This window comes from Acartia tonsa, chromosome 2 (genome assembly GCF_053477335.1).
Source record: "Acartia tonsa isolate MP-2025a chromosome 2, ASM5347733v1, whole genome shotgun sequence".
In the NCBI taxonomy this organism is placed as follows: Eukaryota; Metazoa; Arthropoda; class Copepoda; order Calanoida; family Acartiidae; genus Acartia; species Acartia tonsa.
Window position 1 is genome coordinate 37,584,055 of NC_137261.1, and position 24,436 is coordinate 37,608,490.

At 32.4% G+C, this 24,436-nt stretch overlaps 2 protein-coding genes across 2 annotated transcripts in view; both read right to left on the bottom strand.

The window, feature by feature from the left end:
* Positions 1-781: 781 nt before the first annotated feature.
* On the bottom strand, positions 782-4,419 carry LOC145312535 (uncharacterized). The gene is made up of 3 exons (XM_080151790.1): positions 4,364-4,419; positions 2,836-4,236; positions 782-1,879 (listed from the first exon to the last, which is right to left on the bottom strand). Exons 1-3 carry the CDS (start codon positions 4,417-4,419, stop codon positions 1,498-1,500), a joined length of 1,839 nt encoding a protein of 612 aa, XP_080007916.1. The 3' UTR covers positions 782-1,497.
* The window catches only part of LOC145311718 (uncharacterized), an 81,830-nt gene continuing 61,807 nt past the window's right edge, over positions 4,414-24,436 (bottom strand). The window contains exons 30-39 of the mRNA XM_080150688.1: positions 15,502-15,790; positions 14,267-14,345; positions 12,546-12,606; positions 9,309-9,390; positions 8,851-8,910; positions 8,217-8,340; positions 7,711-7,824; positions 6,572-6,722; positions 4,987-5,056; positions 4,414-4,594 (exon numbers count right to left, since the gene is read on the bottom strand). Of these exons, the coding sequence (XP_080006814.1) occupies positions 4,449-4,594; positions 4,987-5,056; positions 6,572-6,722; positions 7,711-7,824; positions 8,217-8,340; positions 8,851-8,910; positions 9,309-9,390; positions 12,546-12,606; positions 14,267-14,345; positions 15,502-15,790 (1,176 nt within the window). The 3' untranslated portion in view covers positions 4,414-4,448. The remainder of the gene's footprint in view (positions 4,595-4,986; positions 5,057-6,571; positions 6,723-7,710; positions 7,825-8,216; positions 8,341-8,850; positions 8,911-9,308; positions 9,391-12,545; positions 12,607-14,266; positions 14,346-15,501; positions 15,791-24,436) is intronic.

Consider the following 24,436-nt stretch of genomic DNA (forward strand, 5'->3'; position numbering starts at 1 on the left):
ATGAAATGGGCATAATTGATTTAAGAGCTTCGCTTTTAAGGTTGTCGTCATCTTTACTAGAAATAGATATAGCTGGAAACACTTAAAGTTTTTCCCTATGGAAATAATAACTTTTTTTCTGCTGCTTTGATTGATTACCCCAAGCCAAGGATAGGATAGGTTGAGCAGCTAACTATGAAGAAAGAGGAGAGTATATACATGTTGTATCAAGTTTCATTTAATGACTTTAAATCCGATTATAAAGTTTGGTAAGGAATACTCACACACTGCAGCATATAGGCCATTAGCAAACTTCAACACACACACTAACACACACACACACAAACAAATTAAACGAAGATTTAACATATCTTAGATATTGCATAAGCAAGTATCTTTGAGATAATAAGACTAATTCTTAATATTAACAGGGGCAGATTTAGGGTATATTATGAGGTTTAATAATGTACAAGGACCCTGAGACCAAAATAAGACTAATCAATTACTATTGGTATCGTCCCTATACTCAAGAAAGCCTTCTTTCCCAGAAATATTTTAAGGACATTTTAATGCATAAATTTAACCTACTTGAAAAAACATTTTGCTCTAAACATATGTTCTGAAAGAAAAAATACAGGCCTCGGCAGCCGCACCTCAACCACAAATTTAAACCCACTTCTGTTCAAAAATAAAATTTCAAAAAGATGAATTGTCTATTTAGGAACAGGTTACACATTCAGCTGCCGAGCCTTGAAAAAAAATATTTTTTTAAAAATTTGTTATTATAAAAACAAAATAATGATTTTTAATAATATTTATAGTTTTTATTCTACATACAATTCATTACATCTAAACTATTATTTATATTATCATATTAATACAATTCAAAGACTAGATAGAAATCACAGGAAGCCCAATCAAATTAATTAAATTAATATTTCAAAGAAATAAATATATGTTTTATCTTTGTTCAATTCAAAATATAAGGAGACAACTTTTTTTATAAATTTTCTGGAATAGCACTAAATTTGAAATATTTATGATTAATTAATTTTATCTCAAGACTAAAGAAATAAAAAAACTACTGCAATAAAAAACAAAATTCTGTTCTGACAATCACCAGTTCCATTATTTATAATTTTTCTACTTTATTATTACTAAATAAATATATAGAGAACACTTTGATTATATTTTTAATTACTTGGCCATTTTGACTTTTCTTTTCATAATTATATTATGATTTCAAAAGCAAGAAAGCAAACCAAATAAGTCATTATGACATTATTTTTTATCTAAAATTTAAATTGAAGTAAAAACCTTATTATGATTTTTACAATTTCAACCAATTGATTGATTCTTTTTTATCCTCCACTGCTTTAGTCAAATAAACTTTTGATTAAAATTACAGGTAGAACATCAATACCTTATTTGCTAATTACGATTTATAAATTGTTGATATAGGGTTACTTCAATTTAAATGTAAGATAATATTGATTTTTTAAATTGTAATCCATGAGTTCATCTTCTTGTATGATGACATCCATATTTATAGAGGATAGCTTGAGACTTGGTAACTGGAATCAGAGATAATACCTCAGCCAGTGAAACTCTGGTCCAGTCTACATCAGTGGTCACAATTGAGGGTGACAATAGTTGTCCTTGCTTGGAGGATGGATACGCCCGTCTGGCAGGATCATACCTTCCAGGTCTAGGTGTACTTTGCTCATATCTTGTTGGCCGTCCCGGAATCTGGTGCATCGATCGGCCAATTTGTCTGTAATTGTTCTGGCGGGGGGCTATTCCGCAAGAATTAAGATTTGGTAAGGATCTGGAGTGACTCTTGGGGCGCAGGTTGGTGAGGCTGAGGTTGCTGTCTGTTCTAGAGAGCACTCGGGTGTACCTGAGTTTAAATCATTATTTGAAAAAAAATTTAAGTTTCAAACCACAAGATTACCAAAAAGCTTAGCTTAGAAGTGAGGTAGGTTTCAAATTAAAAACAATATTGTCCTAACTCATTCGCTAGTAAAAAAGGATGAAATAAATATATTAACATAATGCATATTTTTCAGCATCTTATTAAAAAAAATGTATTTTGAAAACAACTGTTATTTCTTCTGGGAGAAAAGTAGTTTCATGCTCGTTGTGCCTTTCCCACCCTAAAAAGTCTAGACTATAAGCGCTACTTGTGTGTTCAATTAAAAAAAAATAAATGAATAATAACATGCTTTAATCATAAAAGGCTGCTTTATTAATCAACTAACAGACCTTTTTTCGGTGGTCTCACCAAGAAAAGCAACATAAATTTTACAAATTTTATTTTATAATTGGGTGGAACAGCTTTTAATTATAATTACACACTATTTTATTAAATATAAGCTATGATTTAAATTTCTACCTTGAAACAATAATCTTTGGAGGTTATTTGGAGTCTTGGACCAAAACCTCCAATCCAAAAAGGTGACGAGACCCCCCTGATTAGTTAGGCCAGGTTGTAGGGGGTGGTGTCAGATGGAGTTGGTTGAAATAAGAGATATAAACCCTACATAGCTCAAATAACCTAAAGACAAATAAAAGGAAACCCTTTGGTAATTTGGATAGGACTAATTAAAACCAAGTAAATTCAAATGGCAAAAAAAAATTTAGTGGAAACTATTTAGAAAAGTCATTTGGAAAATTTGATGACAGCAATTTAAACTTTAAGACAGCATTTCATTTATAAAACAGACTAGGTATTAGTAAAAATACACAAACAAAATAAATTGGTAGGTAATAGATTGTTCACTTCTAAAATCTAATTATAGGACTAAAACTAATTGACAAAATGGTTTGAAGCTGTTCCACCCTGAATAAATTTACCTGGATTGTTGGCTCCTGCTGGTTCTTCTCATTGCTGGAGACTTAGATTGATCCTTTCCTCGCTGTTGTCTCATCATTTGAGTTCTGTTGGAATTTACATGACTTCTGTTGGGCTTACTTTCTGGCTTGCTTTTATATCCATACAAGCTTCCGGCTTCTTGTTGCTTATTTCTTTTCTGAATCTTTTTAATAATATCTCTGTGTGCTTGTGTAAGTACCGGCTGTTTGCGGAGGTTGGGCGGACGTTTATCACTTTCTTGATCTCCTCTGGACCGCCTAAATTTTATATTAGATCTGGGTGTTCTGGGGATGCTTTGAAGACTGGCTTTGTACCTAGGGGACGGAACAGAATTTTGTGTGAAAGGATTGGGCATCAGGTCTTGGGGATACGGGTGGGGTGTGAGTGGCCGTGGGGTAAGCGGCCGCGAAAACATGCATAAATCATCCTCGCTAAGGTCCATTATGTCATTTCTACATTCTTCAATTATTGATAGGTGATTCTTGTATTCGACAAGATTATTATCATACTCATAGTCGTAGTTATTATCGTGATTGTCATTAATAATATTATTTTGATCAATGCTAGCTGGAGAATAGGCTATTCTATCATCATATTGAGTACTATCCTCGCGAACTATAACAGGAACATTGTTGGAGTTGTCATTTTCATAGTTTTCTTTGGACACAATGTCAGCTATGTCCATATTTCTCGAGGTATCACTGTAAGTTGAATTAATTTGGCTATCATCAATATATTCTAATTTATCACGTACTGAGCTGGTCTGCAAATATCTTGCTGAATTGTCTACATTTCTGTTCGGTGAATAAGCGGCTAAGTGTATTATATTCTCATGTGTGGGTTGGGGGCTTCCATTATAACTGTTATTTACATTTGCATTTGTCGGAGATGGAGAAAGCGTTTCATTATTATTGGCAGTGTTTGCCTTCATTTCATTTGTTGACTCAGGTAGATTTTCAAGACTTTCATTGCCATTGTTGATGGCAGATTTGAAGTTGTTCTTAACAGTTGTATTATGTAATGAATTATGAGTGGCAGTGTTGGCTGAATTAGGATGAGAGTTGTCATTAACATTATTAATATCTTTGTCATTTTCAGGGGTAGTTTGTCGGGAGTTGGAGGCTGATCGATAAACGGCAGCGTCGGGTGCTTTTTCTAACAATTGCGAGGGCGGAGAGTAATAGGTTGGCAATCCTATGCATCTTATCAATTCATCATTATTGTCAAAATCATTAGTTTTTGTTTTAGGATTACTGTTATACTGCGATTGGTTGTTGCATTTCCTGAGGTTGTTGGTCGAACCCTTCATCTCGCTGTTGCTGCTCTTCAAGTTGTTGTTGTTGTTGTTGTTGCTGTTGCTGGATGATCTGGAAATTGTGTTTCTATAGTTAGAACAATTAGAATATGGTTAATATTATTCAGTTATAAAATTAAAATCCCGACAATGGCCCTATAATAATAATAATGCATGTCATAATATTCTCTTCCCTCTGATATAAACAAACATGCATTATACTCATGAGAGTGAGACCAATTGTAAAAATTGCATGGTCGTATCTTTTCATGGCACCTAATCATATATTTTAATTGTCTACTATTCCTGTTGATCTGCCTGGCTGATTCTAGATTCTTGATCCTGCCAGTTTCTGTCAACTTTTCCAGACTTCTCTTCCTGGCCGACTCTGAGCTCTTGTCCAGGCTCTTGTTCCTGGTCAGAATCCTCAGGTTGTCCATGCTCCGGTTCCTGTGCACATATAATCTCATTCAAATTGTGCAGTTTGATTCTAAAGTTAAAAAGGATATCAAAAATAACATTCTCATTTATATTCGATATTAAACAAACTTTAAAAATTGGCCTATTCCCTAAAAGTGACTAGCTGAGCTCTGTAACCGCCCCCATAATTTTCAAAAATAAATTGAAAATTGAGGAGGTTATTTTTCTTTCTTTAACTTTAATTCAGTTTAGGGTACTAGTTAGAACCAAAGGGTTAGAGCACTGAAGGTGTAGGCCCCACAAGGTTAGGGACCTCTCAGGGGTTAAACTTATGGATGAAATGGGACATTGTTGTATCCATTTTCATATGTTCCATAATATAGTACTATTTTAAGTCACAATTTGTTAAAAGATTGTTGTTCCTTGTGAGGCTGCGAAGGTTTGCAAGACTCTGACTCCGTGACAGCTTCCGACCATTGCACACTACGCCTAGCAAACATACTTTTAAATTTATTTTATTAACTAGAGAGGATGGGACATATGACTCTAAATTATGTTGTTCCACAAAGTTTAATAAAAGTGTTTTTATTTATTGTTTTGAAGACATGCGGGAGATGGTTTAGTTGTACAAACTAGCAGTGTCCAAACTTTTACACCATTTTTTAAGAATGAGTGATTTTGTATATACTAATTATTTAATGTCCATAGTCTTATTCGGCGTTCTCCTCTTTTTTTTCAATTTTGAAAATTTGAGTAGTACTCTCACCCCCCTCCCCCCCCCCCCCCCCCGACAACGAACAACTATTTTATTTTAGGTTATAGGCTAGGGAGCCAAGCGCTGCGGCCAGAGTTGTACGTTGTCGGGGAGGGGGGGGGGGGTGGCTTGGGTACTAAAATTTTCAAAATTGAAAAAAAAATTTCTAGGAGGATATTACCTTTTATTCATTAAGATCCCTGAAATTTTACACAATTTTTGCTTCTAATTATTGTGAGATAAGTTAAAGACTAGCTTTGCTCTGATCTTAATACTAATCTAAATAGGCAGCTAAAATGGATAATGGCCAAAAGGGGTAGCTGTCATAATAATATAAGCTGTGGCTTTAAGCAAAACAATGCAAAGCTAGACAACTTCAGTTGGTTTTAGAATTTAGCATAGCTAGGTTCGCTCCCCTGTAGCTGTAGGTTCGAGTCCCTAGGTGTGGACACCACAGTTACAATTTACCAACCCAGGATCATATAAGTATCATATATATCCAGTTATTATTGCATCCATTAACTATAAATAAAGTGTTGATCAACATTAAATATAGTGAAGTTTATTATTGGTAAGAATAGCAAGTTTACTCTATAATTAAGGAATATCTGTCCTACGTCTATAATACATTATAATCTATTTTTTTGTTGAAAATTATAACAAAGATAGTTGCAGGGAAAGTAATAGGTATTCAGTAGACTATAAAAGTTTTAAAGATTTTTAATCAATATAATAGATTTGAAATCTGCATAAAATTTTAAGGATTTTTAAAAAAATTCGTTTTTTATATAATTCTTTATTTAAAGGCGCAAATACGATTTAAGTTAATAAATTTTGATCAATAGGATAGCTGGATTGGAAACTACCTACGCTCTAATTGGTTGAATGATGTACGTCACTTAAGCTTCTCCAATCAGAGCGAAGATAGTTTTCAATCCACCAATCACAGATCTCAAAATTATTTAACTTAATTTGTATTTGCGCCTTTAAATAAAGAATTATATAAAAAACTAATTTTATAAAAAATCCTTAAAATTTTATGCAGATTTCAAATCTATTATATTGATTAAAAATCTTTCCAACTTTTATAGTCTAGTATTCAGTGGTTCAAGTTAATTTGAAATGTATAAATTAGATTAGAATGTTAAAATTGTTAATAGATAAATTAAATATACTGAAATATGTTTATTTTGGGAAATTTTTCTGAAAATGATTTGTTTGAAATAATAGTTATCTAAAAGTATTCATCCCTGTGTTGCTGTTGTGTTGGTTGACATTCTCCTGACTCCTCCACCTTCCTCCTGTCTTCCTGTTCAACTTCTGGCTGTTGTTGTTGTTGTTGCTCTGTTGTTTGTGGAGTTTCTTGTGGGGTGTGCGTGGCGAGGCTGTGCTTTCGCTCCCTGATAAATCATGTGTTTTTTTGATAATTTTATTTTCTTAAAACTAAAATTAAATGAAACTTATCTTAAAAGGAATGCCTGATTTTTTATTCCTAATAGAATAGGAGAGAAAATAAACAGGAAAAAGATGAAAACATTCATAAGCAGACAAGCAAAACTAGCACAGCGAATTACTGACAGACCTTCAGACCAAGTAAGTTATATACTATATGCTAATTGGTATATGAAATCTTCTAAAAAATCTTCTAATTTTAATAGCAGCCAAGAAAATCACATTTTCTTCTTAGCGAATTGAAATGACAACAAACAGACAAAATGAATTTAAGATAAGCTTCCATTACAAGAAATAAAAAGAATATGTAACTAAAGTAGGTAAATATCCATGTTTTATACTTTCCTATCAAACTAGAACATATTTTTAATAAAGATACCAATAGTTTATGGGTAAATTCCGTATAGGTATGAGTTTTAGGGTTAAAAACAGTAATAGAACGATAATATTCTCTAAATATATATTTGTATTACTTATTGAATAGACCCATAGACAAAAACAAAGTTAACGATAACTGGAAATTGTAAAAAAAACCCTGAAGTTTTCACCAAACGCTTTGCTAATGTCAAGCTGACAAAAAAAATAATTTTAACATATAATACAAAGAATTACCTTGGACAATCAAATAATGTTTTTAAAAATTAATACCTTTGAAATAATTGGCATTATCTGTAATTTTAAAACTCTTTTAAATATTTTATTTTATAATTGTCAATTTTGTTCTTATTGTCAGTTTGACATTAGCGAAGCATTTGATGAATTTTCAGGGTTATTTTAACAATTTTTTTTAACTTAAATTTTCTTTTTGGTCTAAAGTTCTTTTTAAAAGGGAATATACATATTTAGTGAATATTATCCTTCTACTACTGTTTTTAAAAATCACACCTTTACGGAATTTACCCGCAACCTACTGGTCTCTTTTTCAAAAATGCATACCTGATCGTTGTGACTTCTTGAATAGATGTTGTTTGATGTTGGTGAATGCGGATGTTGATTTGTTGTTGGCTGAGCCTGATGCAGCCCCGACCTGGCAACGATCCGGACCTGAACCTAAATAGTTAGTATTGTGATATTGAAAATTAAAACAAAAAGTTAAAATTAACATGTGTCTTTCTTAAATGTTGTTTTAAAAAGTTTTGGCAAAGATTTTACAGTTTTCAAACTTAAATCAATGACATCAGTATTGTTTCTTTTCAAATCAAATCAACAAGACATCAATATTAGGGTTAACTAATCTCTTATTTTGTATTGCTTTATGATATACTAATTTTAAATGGTATTCTTGTAATTAATGTTGAGTATTAGTTTTCACGTCTGAACTGATTTAGTTTTCCATTCTATGCAAGCTTCAAACGGCTCCCAAGATGGTTTTAGGATTTTTTTATTTATGAATTATTGAAGGTTTTACTAACTTGTTATTAAGTCAATATCAGAAACCTTACCTGAAGTTTGATGGTTCCCTGGCGCCTGACTGAACAAGGCCTGGTTGTGGCCTGCTGACTGCTGCTGGGGGCCCGGCCTTGGCGGAAATTCCAGTGATATGATTGATGATCTTCTTTGTCCGCCCTGATGTAATAAAAATTAAGTTTAGGGGTTTCCCCACATGAACTAAGCATTAAAAGAATAGTGTTGTGAATTATGGTCCTAACAGTTCTCTACATTGTCTACAGTAGCTGCACAGGGTTATACCACGAGGGTGGGGGAGGGTGTAATCTTTGAGGGAGCAAAGCTAACAAATTTGAAAGATAGTGTTAACACCCCTCTACACCTATTTTCTTCCTTTATAACTCTAGTTAGTTTGTCAAAAAAAGAAAATCAGAATTGGCTAGGTATAGAGTAACCGCACCGCCAAATTACAAATTTATCTCTAAATATAAAAAAAAATGTTATAAAAGGGTTAAAGCAGTAGACATTATCCAATTTTGTAATAGTTTGATGGTTTTTAGGAGATTTTTACCAAAAAAAGTTTTGGTAAGCCGACTACCCTGTATCTGATTCTGAATCTATTTTCTACAGGATAAGTCGAGATCAAGAATCATGAAATGAAGAGCATAGCTGTAAAAGTCTGATTTGTACCTGGTTCTGATTGTTTTGTTGTTGACCCTGCACTTGTTGGGGCGGATTTTCGGCTTCGTCCTAAATAACAAGAGTAATAGATTCCATCAATATCGTAGACGTAGTTTTACATTTATAATTTATAAACCAGAGGTAACGGGTAAGTAATCAATGTAAACGAAGCTATCCTATATTTAAGGTAGGTCCTTTCTTACGGTCAATAACCGAATAAATAACTTTTGACTTGTTGGAATTGTAATATAAGTTTAAAACTTACTTAAAATACATTAAATCTGTTTTTCTTAAAAAAAGAGGCTCATCATAAATTACAAATAACAAATATTTTTATTGTGTTATAAACCCCACTGTTTTAGTATAAAGTGCTTAAATTAAGCTAAGAAATAAGAGAAATAAATTCATTTGTACATAAAAACATCTGTCTCTATTAATGTGGAGATGAAAAGAAAATTTAAATTAACCTTTAGTTTTCTTAGTACATTTTTTCTTTCCCTGGCTGTCTGGTCGAAATTTCCGCTTCTTGATGCTGGACTGTTTGATGATCTAGATATCCATACTCAGTCATTTCAAAACCAAACATGCCCTATCAGAAACATCGGCACGTCAACAGATAATGCACCGAAGTGCAAATAAGTATGACAAAAAAAAGAAAAAAAACATAAAAGGGGGATTGTTAACGTTTGGTTCAGTTATTTTGCAAATACAATTGGAAGAGGTTAAAGAAAAAGACTTGCAAACTTTTTTAGGAGGATTTGATTTCTAAAAAGAGATATGTTAAGCGATGTTCCTTGCTTTAAACAAATAGCTAGGTATGTTTACAGGGAAATTTTTAATCTATATTTTCAAAACATAACCCTCCAATATTTTCAAATTATATTCTTGAGACCAAAAGTAGGCTTTCTTTAACTAAATTTTATATCTTACAAACATACTATCAATTGTGGCCGTAATTTTAAACTTTGAGGCTTCAAATTCTTATAGCTTATCTTATACTTATGTCTGTATGACATTTTAAAATGTTGTGGAATTAACTGTCGTTTTCTCGATTCCGTAAGTCAAAAAGCACTCAAAGACTAAAGTAGTCAAATAAAAGACTTAGAAACCAAAAACAGACCCGACTGTTAAATGTCAATAAATCTTGAGAAATAGGAAACCACTATTTAGCAGCCGATAGAGAAAGGAGGGGTCGTTTGCCCCCGCCCACCCCCACAAATTGTCAGGAATTCGATCTATTAGGGTTTAAGACAGGCAACTCAGAATACAAGCACTCGCCTTTTGTTGTGCTTTGAATATTGTAGAGTAGCTGCACTACAAAATATCCACTAGATGTAAGAAAGCATGCATAAGATAAAGAAAGAATTCCTTAATGGTGCTCGATATATCCAATATCTAAAAGATTCCTTGCAAGGCTGGCAAAATCTGGGTGCATGCAATCCATATAAAAATGGAAACCTTGGCCACTTTTTCTTTTCTGTTGCATAAAACTGCATTTTACCCATAGTAGTGGTATTGGTAACAATATCTAAAAGATAAAGGCAAAGCAGGCAAGCTTGGAGAAATGGCCTTTCATGGAGCAAATATGATATAACTATAGAGCAATACATTTTTAATAATGAAGGTTTTAGATGAGCAAATTGTGACATCTTATGCTTTTATGTCACTTAGTTTTTTAGAGTTAAATTTTTACATAAGCGAATATTATACTTATGTAATCTTTGCAAATGTAATTAATATTTACTGACTTGAATTTTTAAAATCAATCCATACAAATTTGGTTTATTTGAAGTAAAACATAATATAGTGTTGTTAAGTTATCTCAAAACAATGTTTTCCTTCAAAATTTACCCATAGTAGTGATATTTGTTTTAATAGTCATTTTAGCCTTAAAGAAATTAATAATTACTTTCTTTACTTACTAGCAGTTTTGAACCTAGCTTCTAGGAGCTTTATATTCGATGGGTAAGGTAGGCAGAACTAGTAAAACAAATAGACTAAAGCTATCCCGGAACCTCTGCAAAGCTGCGCTTAAATAGAGAACTCAGTCGCTTTAGAAATTTTTGAAATCCTAAGATTCAGACAAAAATTAATAGTACTTTATGTACTAGGATATACCAAACTAAAGGTTTAAAATCATAAAAAAATAAAGGAAGCAAAAACGTATATTTTATTCTTAATATTGAAAGTTTGTGTTAAAAATGTAAATGTTAGTTAGTTTAATTTCTTGAATAGCATGGCTAAATTTAAGATTGCCTGAACTATTCTGAAAGAAACATTTCACGTCTTTCCTTTGAATTCTTGAATAAGAAGGGAGGGAGGGGGGTCAAATGGCGATTTGGATTTATCTATAATTTTGTTTTGTCTAAATAAAAAGTTGTCCTTAACATAAATTCAGAAATAAATTTGTTGACCAAATTGCAAATTTTGTCAAATATTTGCAAAGGATTTGGCCTAGTTTTTCACTTCCAAGAATTGTCTGGAGCTCAGCTATCTTGGAGATTCAGGAAAAAGTATGTTTGTTTGTCTGATTTGATTGAATTTGACTTAGAATCTATATTATTAAACATGAATCGCTGTGTATTTTGTATTCCATACTATTGGCAATCTTATGTTCTCACTTTTTATTTCCATAATTCTATAATTGATACCAAAAGAATAGTCGGGGCATTTTCCCTTGAAATGTCTTGTTGAGTGTAGAAACTCCACTTATTTCTACATCAATTGAACACAAAGAAGGGAAAGGAAGTATTTTTTTATTATTTTAGGTCAGATTAGGTTAAGTTCTATTGGGTACTGCATAGTCCTGCAAGGTTAGGACACTGCATGTATAGGCCAGTCAGAGTTTAGGGGCCCATGAAGTAAAAAAATAACCCCGCCCCATATTTCGATTTATTCAAAAATAAAAGGGTGTTCAGTGCTTGATATAAACTTCGAGAGAAAGCACCAAATGATCCTCTCGAATTCTTTTCTCTTTCTCTGTATAACACATGTAATGTATCATTCAATTATTTGCTTTCAACCATTTTAAATTCACTTTCTACACAAAATTTAGATTTGATGCAACAACAAATTTTCAAAAAATCTTTTAACTTACAAGTGAGTCCCATTACCACTCCCCCCCCCCCCCCTCCACCTCTTCAAGAAAAACAATTTTTATTATTTCTACCATAGAAGGTACAAAATATAATAAGAAGGCTATTCTAATTTATTAGAATCATGTACCTAATAATTTTGAAAGAACTTTTGAAATCACATAAAAATTTTAAGTTAGGGTTATTTTGATTGAGGTAATAAAATAATGGTAAGTCTGTCCACTTTTACTTTGGATACAAGGTTTCTAAATTATAAAAATAATGTAGTTTGTGAGTGTATAAAAATGAACAGAAGGCAAAATGCAGTATTTTTCAACAAATTTAAATAAATTTCCTTTTGCAATAATGTGTGAGGAAAATTGAATTTTGTACAATTATTGACATTTCAATACTTGTTACATTACAAATTGTGTTACTTTGTTATATTAAATTATATGTTGCTACTTTACCCCTTGTTTCTAGTTGCTTTCCTTTCCCGGGAAATAGCTTAAAACCATTACTTGAAAGTAATGAAAGAAAGAGCTGATCCTTATCAAGTTTATTGAACTTATAAATTGATTGAATTTAGCATTTAAATAAAGCTATGACAGAGAGTAGGACTGAATATTCCTGTTTTTTATCTGTTGTGTTGAGCTGATCCATTAGTATTCCATTACTATCACTATCAATACTAAATATAATATTATTATCTTGTGTTGAGCTGATCCATTAGTATTCCATTACTATCACTATTAATACTAAATATAATATTATTATCATTATCTTGTGTTGAGCTGATCCATTAGTGTTCCATTACTATCACTATCAATACTAAATAGAATATTATTATCTTGTGTTGAGCTGATCCATTAGTATTCCATTACTATCACTATCAATACTAAATATAATATTATTACTATTATCTTGTGTTGAGCTGATCCATTAGTATTCCATTACTATCACTATTAATACTAAATATAATATTATTATCATTATCTTGTGTTGAGCTGATCCATTAGTGTTCCATTACTATCACTATCAATACTAAATAGAATATTATTATCTTGTGTTGAGCTGATCCATTAGTATTCCATTACTATCACTATCAATACTAAATATAATATTATTACTATTATCTTGTGTTGAGCTGATCCATTAGTATTCCATTACTATCACTATCAATACTAAATATAATATTATTATCATTATCTTGTGTTGAGCTGATCCATTAGTATTCCATTACTATCACTATCAATACTAAATATAATATTATTATTATAATCTTGTGTTGAGCTGATCCATTAGTATTCCATTACTATCACTATCAATACTAAATAGAATATTATTATCTTGTGTTGAGCTGATCCATTAGTATTCCATTACTATTACTATCAATACTAAATAGAATATTATTATCTTGTGTTGAGCTGATCCATTAGTATTCCATTACTATCACTATCAATACTGATAATAACAATGAAAAATAACTCATCATATTGTGAAAAATCTTAATGAAAACAATTATCTATCCTCCTATTTTGTCTCAGATCCCCATACATTAATCAATAAAATCTAATTTAAAAAAAAATGTATAAGATTTATGTATACAAAAAAGAAAAGAAAAACTTTTTTGTGATATAACTCTTTCTTTGCATTAAAAATGTTTATGCTAAAAGTTTGTAGTTACACATGTATATTGTGTATACATATACAAACAATAAATTCTCAAATAAATAGAAAATCTGTAAGAAAATACGGGACAAAGACAAGTAATCTCATAAAATAATAGAATTACAGGATATTTAGTAAAAAAAAAAGAGGGTGCAGGGTGGATCTCCCCAATTTCTCAGGATTGTGTTCACAACCCCCTCCCCTTAGGCTCTTTACCTCTTGGTGTGATATAATTAAGGGCTTTAATTCAGGGAAGGAGGGGACATTGGGATGTTTATTACACTAGTCCCCAAAGCTTTATAAAAACGTTTTCATATTGGTTGGCTTAATAACTTTGGAGACTTTTAATGACTTTTAATTTGTTGATTCATCAAGTTGAAGGGGTAATTTTGTGTATCATAATTGGGGATGTACATTAATTATAGATTATTATCTTATCCATATAGATCCCCGGCTTTGATTAAACTCATTAATTTATAGTTTTAAAAATGATATGATTGTAATTATCAACGTTAAAATTATATAACAATAATTACAATAAATTACAAGAGAACAATGCATATGAAGTAGATAGATCAATAGTTTGTAATTAATCCTTGAAATCTTTTTTTATCCTATATAATATGTTACTATTAGTTTTCCAGAACAACTCTCCCTCTTTGGATAAGCAATAATTTTACCTTTTCCACCGTTTTCCTTTCTTTTTAGCTGAAGTGCAAAGAATATCTTGAAGAATATCACAGTTCTCTTTCTCAATAGCTGAAAAAAAGAAACACAATAATTTAGAATTTTTTAGACAAAGTATTTTTTTATTTGCCACATTTATTTTTTGGATTATTTTTTATGAGAATTGTCAAAAAGAATAGTCAACCGAGACGAAACATGAATTATATTGACGATTTTAAACCAATTTATTTTCTCAAGATGAAAAAAAAAATACATTAATTTCCTTATTTTAAACTACCTATAATACCTATAAAAACACAATCAGAAATTTTTCTTGAATTTTCAAAATGAGGTAAACAATATTACAATTACAAGCTACTCTAAATTCGCTTTATCTGTCCGTAAGTTCGTGACGCTATGTAAGGAAATATGAGATTTACTCAGCTGCTATCGAAGCAAAACCTATGACTTTTTGGTAACAATATAAGGATTATGGGGAATTAAAGCATTTTTTTAGCCGCTTTAATTATTGATATAAATGTTAATGTAAAAATAATTCAATACTAATGTACAGGTTTAGCAAAGAGATAATATACGACTCCATTCCATATATATGTTTAAGAATGGTAAGAAAAAAAAACATATTAAAACAAATATTTATATTGTGCTTGTCTTCAAGCATTTAACATCAAGGTGCAAAACACAAGAATAACTATAAGATTTTTAATAAAGAAGTAAATATAAAATTCTATAAATTTCCACAAAAAATCAAAACAAAAAAGGTAAATGATAACAATTGCAGATTTTCCAATCTTGTAAAGATACACAATTTTTTTGAAATCCTCGCAGACAAAATAATTTTAGAGTAACATTTAGTACATATTATTGTGCTTTTTCGATAATTAAACATCAAAGTGCAATAAAATATGGATGACTATGAGTAGTTTTCTTAAAAGTTAACCAATAAACAAATGATAAAATATATACTGCTAAAATAAGATAATATGCTGTATAACCAATGCAAAAGCAACTTTTATGATACCAAGGAGAGCGGTTAAGTTGAGAAAACAACAAGAAAGGATGTATATAAAATGAAAATTTTATGATATAAAGAAGTAATTCATGATTTAAAAATGGTTCCAAATGAGATGAATGGATAGGGGGGTGTTCAAAAAGAAATCAATTATATGTACAAATCTAGCAATAACATTAAATTGAAAACATTGAATTGGACGGACACTAAGTTCACCTTTCTTCTTAACTGTTGTAGATTGATCCCTGGATTTACCTGGATCTTCAATAAAATCCAATGTACAATACTTCATCTCTGCCTGGAAGGGCGAGGGAAGTTCATCCAGAACTTCCTCGCTGTCCCCTTCCACCCCAGCCCCGGCCACCCTGATGGCCCTGCCCTCGGCTTGCAGGCTGCTGGCGTCTGTTCCCTCGACAGGGTATTGGCCGGGCTGGAGGCCGTTCTCATCACCAACCATGACGTTGTCCTCAATCATCTTACGTTCTTTCAGCCATTTGTTCACAACCTTGAAAAAAAAGAGTTTTATGTTCATTGAGCACTAAAGGGTAAGAAAATTACCGTTGGGTTTATTTTTCTGTTAGGATCTCGCTACACACTTGACTGATTGAGTTCTCCACCTTATCCCTATTCTGAGAGGGGGGGGGGGTCTTGTCCAAATTAATATTATCCCGGTGTTTAATGTTCCCCTATGTAGAAACTATAAGAGATATCAAGACTCACTCAAAAGCCAGGTTGTTCATTTCTACAATTTGGTATAGTCCCTTTCATGGCAATGCCTATTATCTTTTGATATGTAATTTTAGGTTAGGTTAGGTTTTGTTAGAGCCCCTCTCAGGAGCTAGAAATAGGAGAAAATCTACTGGGAAAATACGACGAAACGCCCCTTAAGAGGCGTTGTTACGAAAGGGACTATACCACTGAAACTTTCACACAATTAAAATGAAAGTCAATAACAAAAAGAATGGGGTGATTTTAAACGCTCCCCCCCCCCCCTACTCCTTATAAAAAAATAGGTTTGAGGAAGATTTACACAGCTTAGGTCCATTGATGTTTTAGGCTGTTTTATTTTCATCAAGCCATTTGATTTTTTAGTTTAATCTTTGTCCCCACTCTCTCCATTCGAATTCAGAACCTTGGATGCTATGGGCACAGCTAGGCTATGATAATATGCTTTATGTTTCTCTTGGGAGGGTGGTAATACCCTCCCCAAAAATAGTTATAAACCTTCCCGGTACCTATGAGAAGCTACCCTGTTAAGGAGAACCCGATCGGTTCAGCGGTTAGCGAGACCCTTCGGTACAAACACACAGACAGACACACAAACAGACAAACAGACATCCTGTTACTTTAGTATAAGGATTGCTGGCTATCAATTAATAAATTGGTAGAAAATTTCATGGAATAATTGCCCAATAAATATATGGCAGTGTTCAATATGTACAATATATTTATGTCACCAAAGAATGCTAATATTTATTATTACAGTTAGGGAGTTGAATCCATTTTTATAGAAGCAGAACTATAATCTATGATTATGATTTGGACCCTCTAAGACTGTAATCTACCCTTCCACTTTCCCCTCTCTTGGTGAAGATATCTTCAACCCTGATACGATTTTTGAAATATAAGATTCCACTTTCAATAGAGGCGAAACTGAAATCATACATTCATGTTTACATATCAGCGTATTCATAAACATTGATTTCCTTATTTATATCGACATAATAGTAATGTATCATTCTACTTTCAATAGAGACAAAACTGGAATGATACATTCAAGATAACATATCATATATTTAAATCGACATAGTAGAAATGGTACATATTAGTTAGTTTTTTTTATTATATTTTTATTAGTTTGAAGTTATTAAGAAAAAAAGGACCTAAAAATAAAGGTTGCTAACACTTAACTATCAGGCCCATTTCCGGACCTTAATCGTTCAATGCCCCCCCCCCCCCTTACATATCATCTCGGCTCCTATTAGAGTTAGATGGCAAAAAAAATTGTGCATGTTCCCTGTTAAATAATAATTTTTCGAGTTTAAGTGGGACAAAGTCGTTTTTCAACTACTTCACCCTTTCATTTAACAACTTTATTTTTTAAGGTTAATTAAAATGTTAAATGGATGTAATTTCCTTATTTTTGAAGCTAGAACAATTTTTTCAGAAAATGTTTATCTTAAAGTAAAATTTATATTAGAAATCTCAAATCATAAATTTTCTTATTCGTTGGCTTAACAACTTTGGGGACTTTTACTGAATTTTGATTGGTTGGTTTAAACACTACTATAATACAAAGTAGAACAATGTCTGCCTGTCTGTCTGTCCCTCCATCCATCTGTTCTTAAGATCTCGGTAACAACTGAACCGATCAGATTCTACTCTTCAGGGTATATACCTATTGGTCCTGTTGTGGTTTTAAGCTATTTTCTTGGGAGGTGGGACAACCCCAACCCCCCAAAAAAATCCCCCCCCCAAAAAAAAAAATTCTGGTGATGCCCATAAATTATGGGCGCAGCACCAGAATTTTTTTTTATATTTTTTATATTTTTTTTAAATTACCTCATGGGGCAAAGCCCCTAGAGGCTAGAGGCGAAGCTGCTAGTACTTAATAACCTAACCATTCAAAATCCAATAAAAGTCCCCAAAGTTGTTAAGCCAACCAATAAGAAAACGTTATTGTAAAACTTGTAATAAACAGTCCATTGTCCACCTCTCTGCTAGTTTCCAAAGTTTTATAATAACATTTTCATTTTTGTTTGTTTAACATCTTTGGGGACCTTTACTGAATTTTAATTGGTTAGTTTATTTAGTACTAGCGGCTACGCCCCTAGAGGCCTCTAGTGGCACTTTAAATGTTTTTGTTTGATAAAGTCTATACTATAATTATTTACGTACGATACCTCTTCATTTGACGTTGAAGTCTCCTAAACGTTTTTTAAAATTTCGATTTTTTTGTCATTTCTCTTGGGAGGGTGGTGGTACCCTCCCCCAAAATAGTTAAAAACCTTCCCGGGACTTATGAGAAGCTACCCTGTTAAGGAGAACCCGATCGGTTCAGCGGTTAGCGAGATCCTTCGGTACACACAGACAGACACACAGACAGACAGACACACAGACAGACAGACAAACATCCTGTTACTTTAGTATAAGGATAGTGTCGAAATGTTTCAACCACTGCACACAGTGGGCCAGAATGGCCCAAAACGGTTCAAAATTCAATAACTCGAAAACTATTGGTTTCACAGAAAAAATTGTAAAATATGAAATGTCTATCTATGCAAAAACTAAAAGTTTGCTTATTTGTGTATACTCAGTTTTGTGGGAATTTTTGCGGATTTTTTTTTTCAATTACTACTAAACTTCATTTTACAGTTTCAACATCAAAAGAAAAATTTCATATTTTTAAATTTTAAGCAACTTTGCTTTTATGTACAATTAACCTCTGACCACTCCTTCATATGGTTTTTGTAAATTTTTCGCGGATTTTAAATAAAATACTACTAAACTTCATTTTACTGTTTTATCAAGAAAAGACAAATTTTATAATTTCAAATTTTAAGCAACTTTGCTTTTATTTACAATTCACCTCTGACCCCTCCTTCATGTGGTTTTTGTGAATTTTTCGCGGATTTTTAAAAAAAATTACTACTAAACTTGAATTAAAGTACCTAGAGGTTTTGGACCAGCTAAGAAGGTAATTTTAGTCCAATGTTCCCTACCTCCCTGGGTACAATTAAAGTTGTCTACATAGAGTGAAAAATGGACGAAAAATTAAATAAATTCTGTCTATAATAACATGAAAAGACATAATGAGAAGGACAGTAGCACCCTGTAATTGTTATCAGAAAGTCTTGAATGTCCATTTAAAACATTTGACAAAGCTTTTTATATTAAGAGTTATCTATAATACAAAGTAGTACGATGTCTGTCTGTCCGTCTGAAGCTTAAGATCTCAGAACCGATTGGGCTCTACTTTTCAGGGATTATACCTACTGGTCCTGTGATGGTTTTAAGCTATTTTCTTGGGGGTGGGACACCCCAAACCACCCCAAAAATGAAAATCCCCCCCCCCCCAAAAAAAGAAAAATTTTTTTTTTCTTTTTAAAACTAAAATTTATATAGTGGGGTCGACAACCCCCCCCCAAAAAAAAAAATAATTTCCCCCCCCCACAAAAAAAATTTTTTTTTAACTTTTCTTTTAAATCTAAAATACGAAAAATTGGTTTGATTAAACCTCTTGGGGCAAAGGGGCGAAGCCGCTAGTAACAATATAAATTGATAAGATACATACGAAATGTTATTGCTTCTAAGTGACGTTTTCTACAAAAAGGGTTGGTAGAAGTCTGTATGTCTAAAAACTAAAAAAATCCCTCTTATGGTTTGCAGGTTTCTATAACTATGTCTTTTACTATGTTCACTCTCAGCTAAATAAGGGAGGGTTTAAATTTCAGTAGTACCCAAAGTTTTATAAACATTTGTTGGATTTATAAATTTGTTTACTTTTATTTAATCTTAATTGGTTGATGAAAACTGGCATTGTCAAAACTACACAGCCAAGATTAGTTGTTTATTGCATCTGTTTTCCAGTTTTGTTAGTCCCAAAGGGGCGAAGGCCCAGTCTAACAAAACTGGTGTTCATATTACAACTTTTTACTTTACTATTTGTAGAAAAATGGTTTCAAGTATGGATTAGGCGGGTCTGATCCAGCGGATATTAATTGGTTTCGTAGCCATACTGGAAAATCATAAAAAATCATGGCCAGAATGATGGACAGGCAGAAAAGTGAATTGTAGAGTACCATCGCATTTTATTCTTTCTTAGTTAGTATTTGTATCCAGAGAGGGAGGAGACAATTGACTGCTTATTACAATAGTACACACAGTTTTACAATAACGTTTTCTTATACATTGGCTTTGGGCATTTTTACTGAATTTTGATTGGTTGATTAAATTGTGTTTATAAACGTTTGAACCACTAATTTTAATCTACAGAAGGGGTTATTTAGTGCGTCATCATTATGGATGTGCATTAATTTATCGGCCATTGTCTTATCTCTTTAGATACCGGATATGTTTCATAATTTTATTTGTTAGCTTAGCTTAAGTGAAAGCTTTTCATTACAATAAGTTTTAAGTCTTAAGTATGTGTTATCTATAATACATAGTAGCTTGATGTCTGTCTGTCCGTCTATCCGTCCATCCGTCTGTCCGTCTGTCTGTCCATCCGTCCGTCTGAAGCTTAACCCTTACAGATCGGGGGGGGGGGGTCATATTGACCCCCCCTCTAGTTTTTTCAATGTCATTTTTTTTGTAGGTAAGATGGAGAGCTGTGACTTCATGACTTTTTAAGTTTAGTAATTATGCGTCGGCAAGAGTTGATTTTATTAGGATATCTGGTCTGTGTCGGTCGTGGTGTCCGGTCAAAGTCGGTTGGGTAGCACCAAAATTAAAAAAAAATTCTAAATAGTGTTGTTTATAAGGTAGAAACCTATAATTTTTTTGGTGAATACTAAGATATCAATGACCTTATGAGAAAAGTGGTGTTATGACCGTTTGACCGCACCCTGACCGACTTTATGACCGATTTTTGTCCGGCTTTTACTACAGACATATATCCTGAATATTGTGGCTTCTATTACAGCTAGAGACCTGAAATTTTTTTTGGTAAATTCTTGAGCAGCAATAAACAGATAAAAATATTAATTGGCGCCGCCAACCGCCGTTTTACCGCCGTAACCGCCGAAAATGGCGGTTTCCGTTATTTGCCGTTTTTCGGCGATGATCAGAAAAAGTAATTTTTTTGTTATGAAAAATAAAAGTTCGTCCTAAAATTTGGTCATCCTAGCTGCAAAATTGGCCGCTCTACAGCTGTTTTAAAATTTAGCGGCTGGCCGCTAAAAAGTGGCTAAGGAGTGGCCTGGCCGCTATGACTAGAAAAAGTAATTTTCTCTAAAAATACACATGAACCACCAGAAAAAAATTTTACGTCTTTATCTGTAACAGAAGCTGAGATAGAGGGGGGGGTCAATATGACCCCCCCCCCCCGATCTATTAAGGTGGGAATTGGGGCCCGATCTGTAAGGGTTAAGATCTTGGTAACCACTGAACAGATTAGATTCTACTCTTCAGGGTATATACCTATTAGTCCTGTGGTAGTTTTAAGCTATTTTCTTTGGAGGTGGGACATCCCCAACCCCCCCAAAAATGAAAATTTCCCCCCCAAAAAAAGAATTTTAAAAAAGAATTTTATGTTTTTATATATTCTTATATTTTTTTATATTTTTTTTTGCTTTTTTATACCTACTTTTTTATATTTAATTTTTCTTTTCTTTTTAAATTTCTTTTCTTCCTCTAAACTTTGTTTTATCAAATTAAAAAGATTGAGAAACCTTACTTCTCCTGTAGGGGCAAAGCCCTAAAAAGGCTAATAACAAAATTTTTTTTAAAAACATTAAAAAAGAGAAAAAATTTAAAAATATAAATCAATATAAATAAATATAAAAAGTTGTAAAGAGTTAGAAAATGTTATAAAATACAGAAAACAAAAAAAATGTAAACAAATTATTAAAATTCTCTATTGAAACTTTAGGTAAAAAAGCCGCTAGTCTATAATACAAAGTAGCTTGATGTCTGTCTGTCCGTCTGAAGCTTAAGATCTTAGTAATCGCTGAACCGATTGGGCACTACTTTTCAGGGTTTATACCTTCTGGTCATGTGATGGTTTTTAGCTATTTTCCTGGGGGGTGGGACACCCCCAATCCCTCCAAAAACTAAAAAACCACCCCTCCCACAAAAAAAATTTATTTACATTATTTATAAAATCTTAGTAACTGCTGAACAGATTGGGCTCTACTTTTCTACCTACGGGTCCTCCGGTGGTTTTAAGCTATTTTCTAGGGGGGTGGGACACTCCAACCCCCCTAAAAATAAAAAAATCCCAATTTCTATTTTTTTTTTTTTGTAAACAAAAACCAGTAATTGGGTTTGGGGAACCCCACTGCACCATGGGGCGAAGCCCTCATGACCCCCCCCCCTCCCTAAAAAAAATTATTGAGCTTTTTGTAATTTTTAAACATTGACATCTTTTAAGAGTTGTCGCACATATAGGTATTAAATAAAATTTACAGAGGTGAGTTTTCAATTTTTGTGTATACGGTGAACAACCTGGGTTTAATTTTTACGAATTGAAATTTTTGTGCATACGGCGCACAACCTGGGTTTAATTTTACCAAAGAGTTATGTGGCAAAGAATAACTTTTTAAAAAATATAACTCTAAAAAATTCTTATAGGAGGGTTGGCTTTCCATTACCTCATGGGGCAAAGCCCCTAGAGGCTAGGGGCGAAGCCACTAGTAACATATAACATAGGCCAAAGTTAAACTTTATCTGAGAGTGATAGGACAATGGCAGATTGGTTATCATACCTTTTTACATAAAAATGAAATGGTTTGGCAAGGATTATTAATATTTCATCGTCCTTTACCATTATTTACAGTTTTAAAGAATCCCGAGATAAGAATTACCTTTACATAAATTCAATCCACCTACAATGAAAGCCAGGCAAAATTTCTAGATTCTATTTTGTACTTCAGTTTGGATTTTCATTGGTTTGAAATAAATGCACATTTATACATATAAATATACCATGCATGATTTTATTTTACTTATTGGGCTAATTATTATTGCTGAGAAAAAAGTAAAAATAAGTATTTTTTCTATTTTTTGGTATCTGTGCATTTAAAAGGAAACGGCATATTTAATTTTTGAGTGCTGTGGCCAGAGGTGTTCGTTGTTGGGTGGGTACTCAAATTTTCAAAATTTCAAAAAACTATTTTAGGTTAGTTTAGATTTTAGTTCTATCTCGCTCCTTCCACGCTATAAATAAGCTGAATTGACATTTTATTGTCAGTCGCCTGAGGCTTGTGGTGCAGAACTGTGATTCCGTTCACCGGTTGCCATGCTAGACTAATGAGGCTTATGTCTCCACTTACCCTCCCTCCCACCCCTCCCTTCCTTCCTGTCCAACATAATAATATTTTACAAAAAAAAATATTTTGTTGTTGAGAGGGGGGTTACCCAAATTTTTAAAATTGATAAAAAAAATTCCTAAGAAGTAATTACCAAGGAAACACCCAAATTTTTTTTGGGTATTTTCTTTGAAATATAAAGATATCTTAAAACTGATTGATTGGGCTTGTAAAGGAACCATTTTAGTATCTTTGGTCGAAAAAGGTCTGATTTGTAAGCGTTTTTGACCAAAATGTGGCCAAATAATATTGAAACATATAAAAAGGTAGCACACTTTAAATACTCAGTAATTTATAGTAAAAATGTCTTATATAATTTTGAAGTGAAGAAAAAGGAGGAGGATTAATAATTAATCCCTTCCTTCCTGGCTGATATAAGCCAAATAAGCAATGTTTTTCATTGTTTACCTTTAAGTAATTTATCAAAAATAGCATAATTTGTTATATAATCCAAATAAATAAAAATTTTCATTGATTGCTTATATGTAACTAGCAGCTTCACTCCTAGCCTCTAGGGGCTTTGCCCCAAGAGATAATAAAAAAAAAAGTACTACTGGTGCTACTCATAGTCTAATGTGTTCCAAAGAAAATTATTGTTTTTTTTTTGGGGGGGGGGGGAATTTTCATTTTTTGGGGGGTTGGGAGTGTCCCCCCCCCCCCCCAAGAAAATAGCTTAAAACCACCACATGACTAATATGTATATACCCTAAAGAGTAGAATCCAATCGGTTCAGTGGTTACCTAGGTCTTTTATAAGTAATTTATCCAAAAAAAGAAGCATGATTTTGTTTATTAGCAAAATAAGCAGTAATCTTGATTGAATGCTTATAAATTAGTTATCAAAAAATAGCATGATTTGGTTTAGAAGTCAAATAAGCAATAATTTTCATCATTAGCTTCAAAGAAGAAAAAGTATAAGATAGAATCCATGTAGAAGATTTTGCCTAGCTAGCTTGAAAAAAAAATTGAACTTTTGACAGACCCAAAAGTTCATCTAGCTTTTAGTAAAATTGCATGATTACATACATTATCTAAGTTACCAGCAATAAAGAAAGATTGCTGGCCAAATTGACTTAAACCTTAGCTTTATTACCAAATGAATTTCTGTTTCTCCTAGAAATT

Bases quoted from the DNA above. Each gene is read 5' to 3' on its own strand.
- LOC145312535 (XM_080151790.1), bottom strand. From the start codon at position 4,419: ATGAAAAGATACGACCATGCAATTTTTACAATTGGTCTCACTCTCATG. The intron at 4,237-4,363 runs GCATGTTTGTTT...TTCTAACTATAG, and splicing joins CTCACTCTCATGAGTATAAT to AAACACAATTTCCAGATCAT. The intron at 1,880-2,835 runs GTAAATTTATTC...ATTTAAACTCAG, and splicing joins AGCAGGAGCCAACAATCCAG to GTACACCCGAGTGCTCTCTA.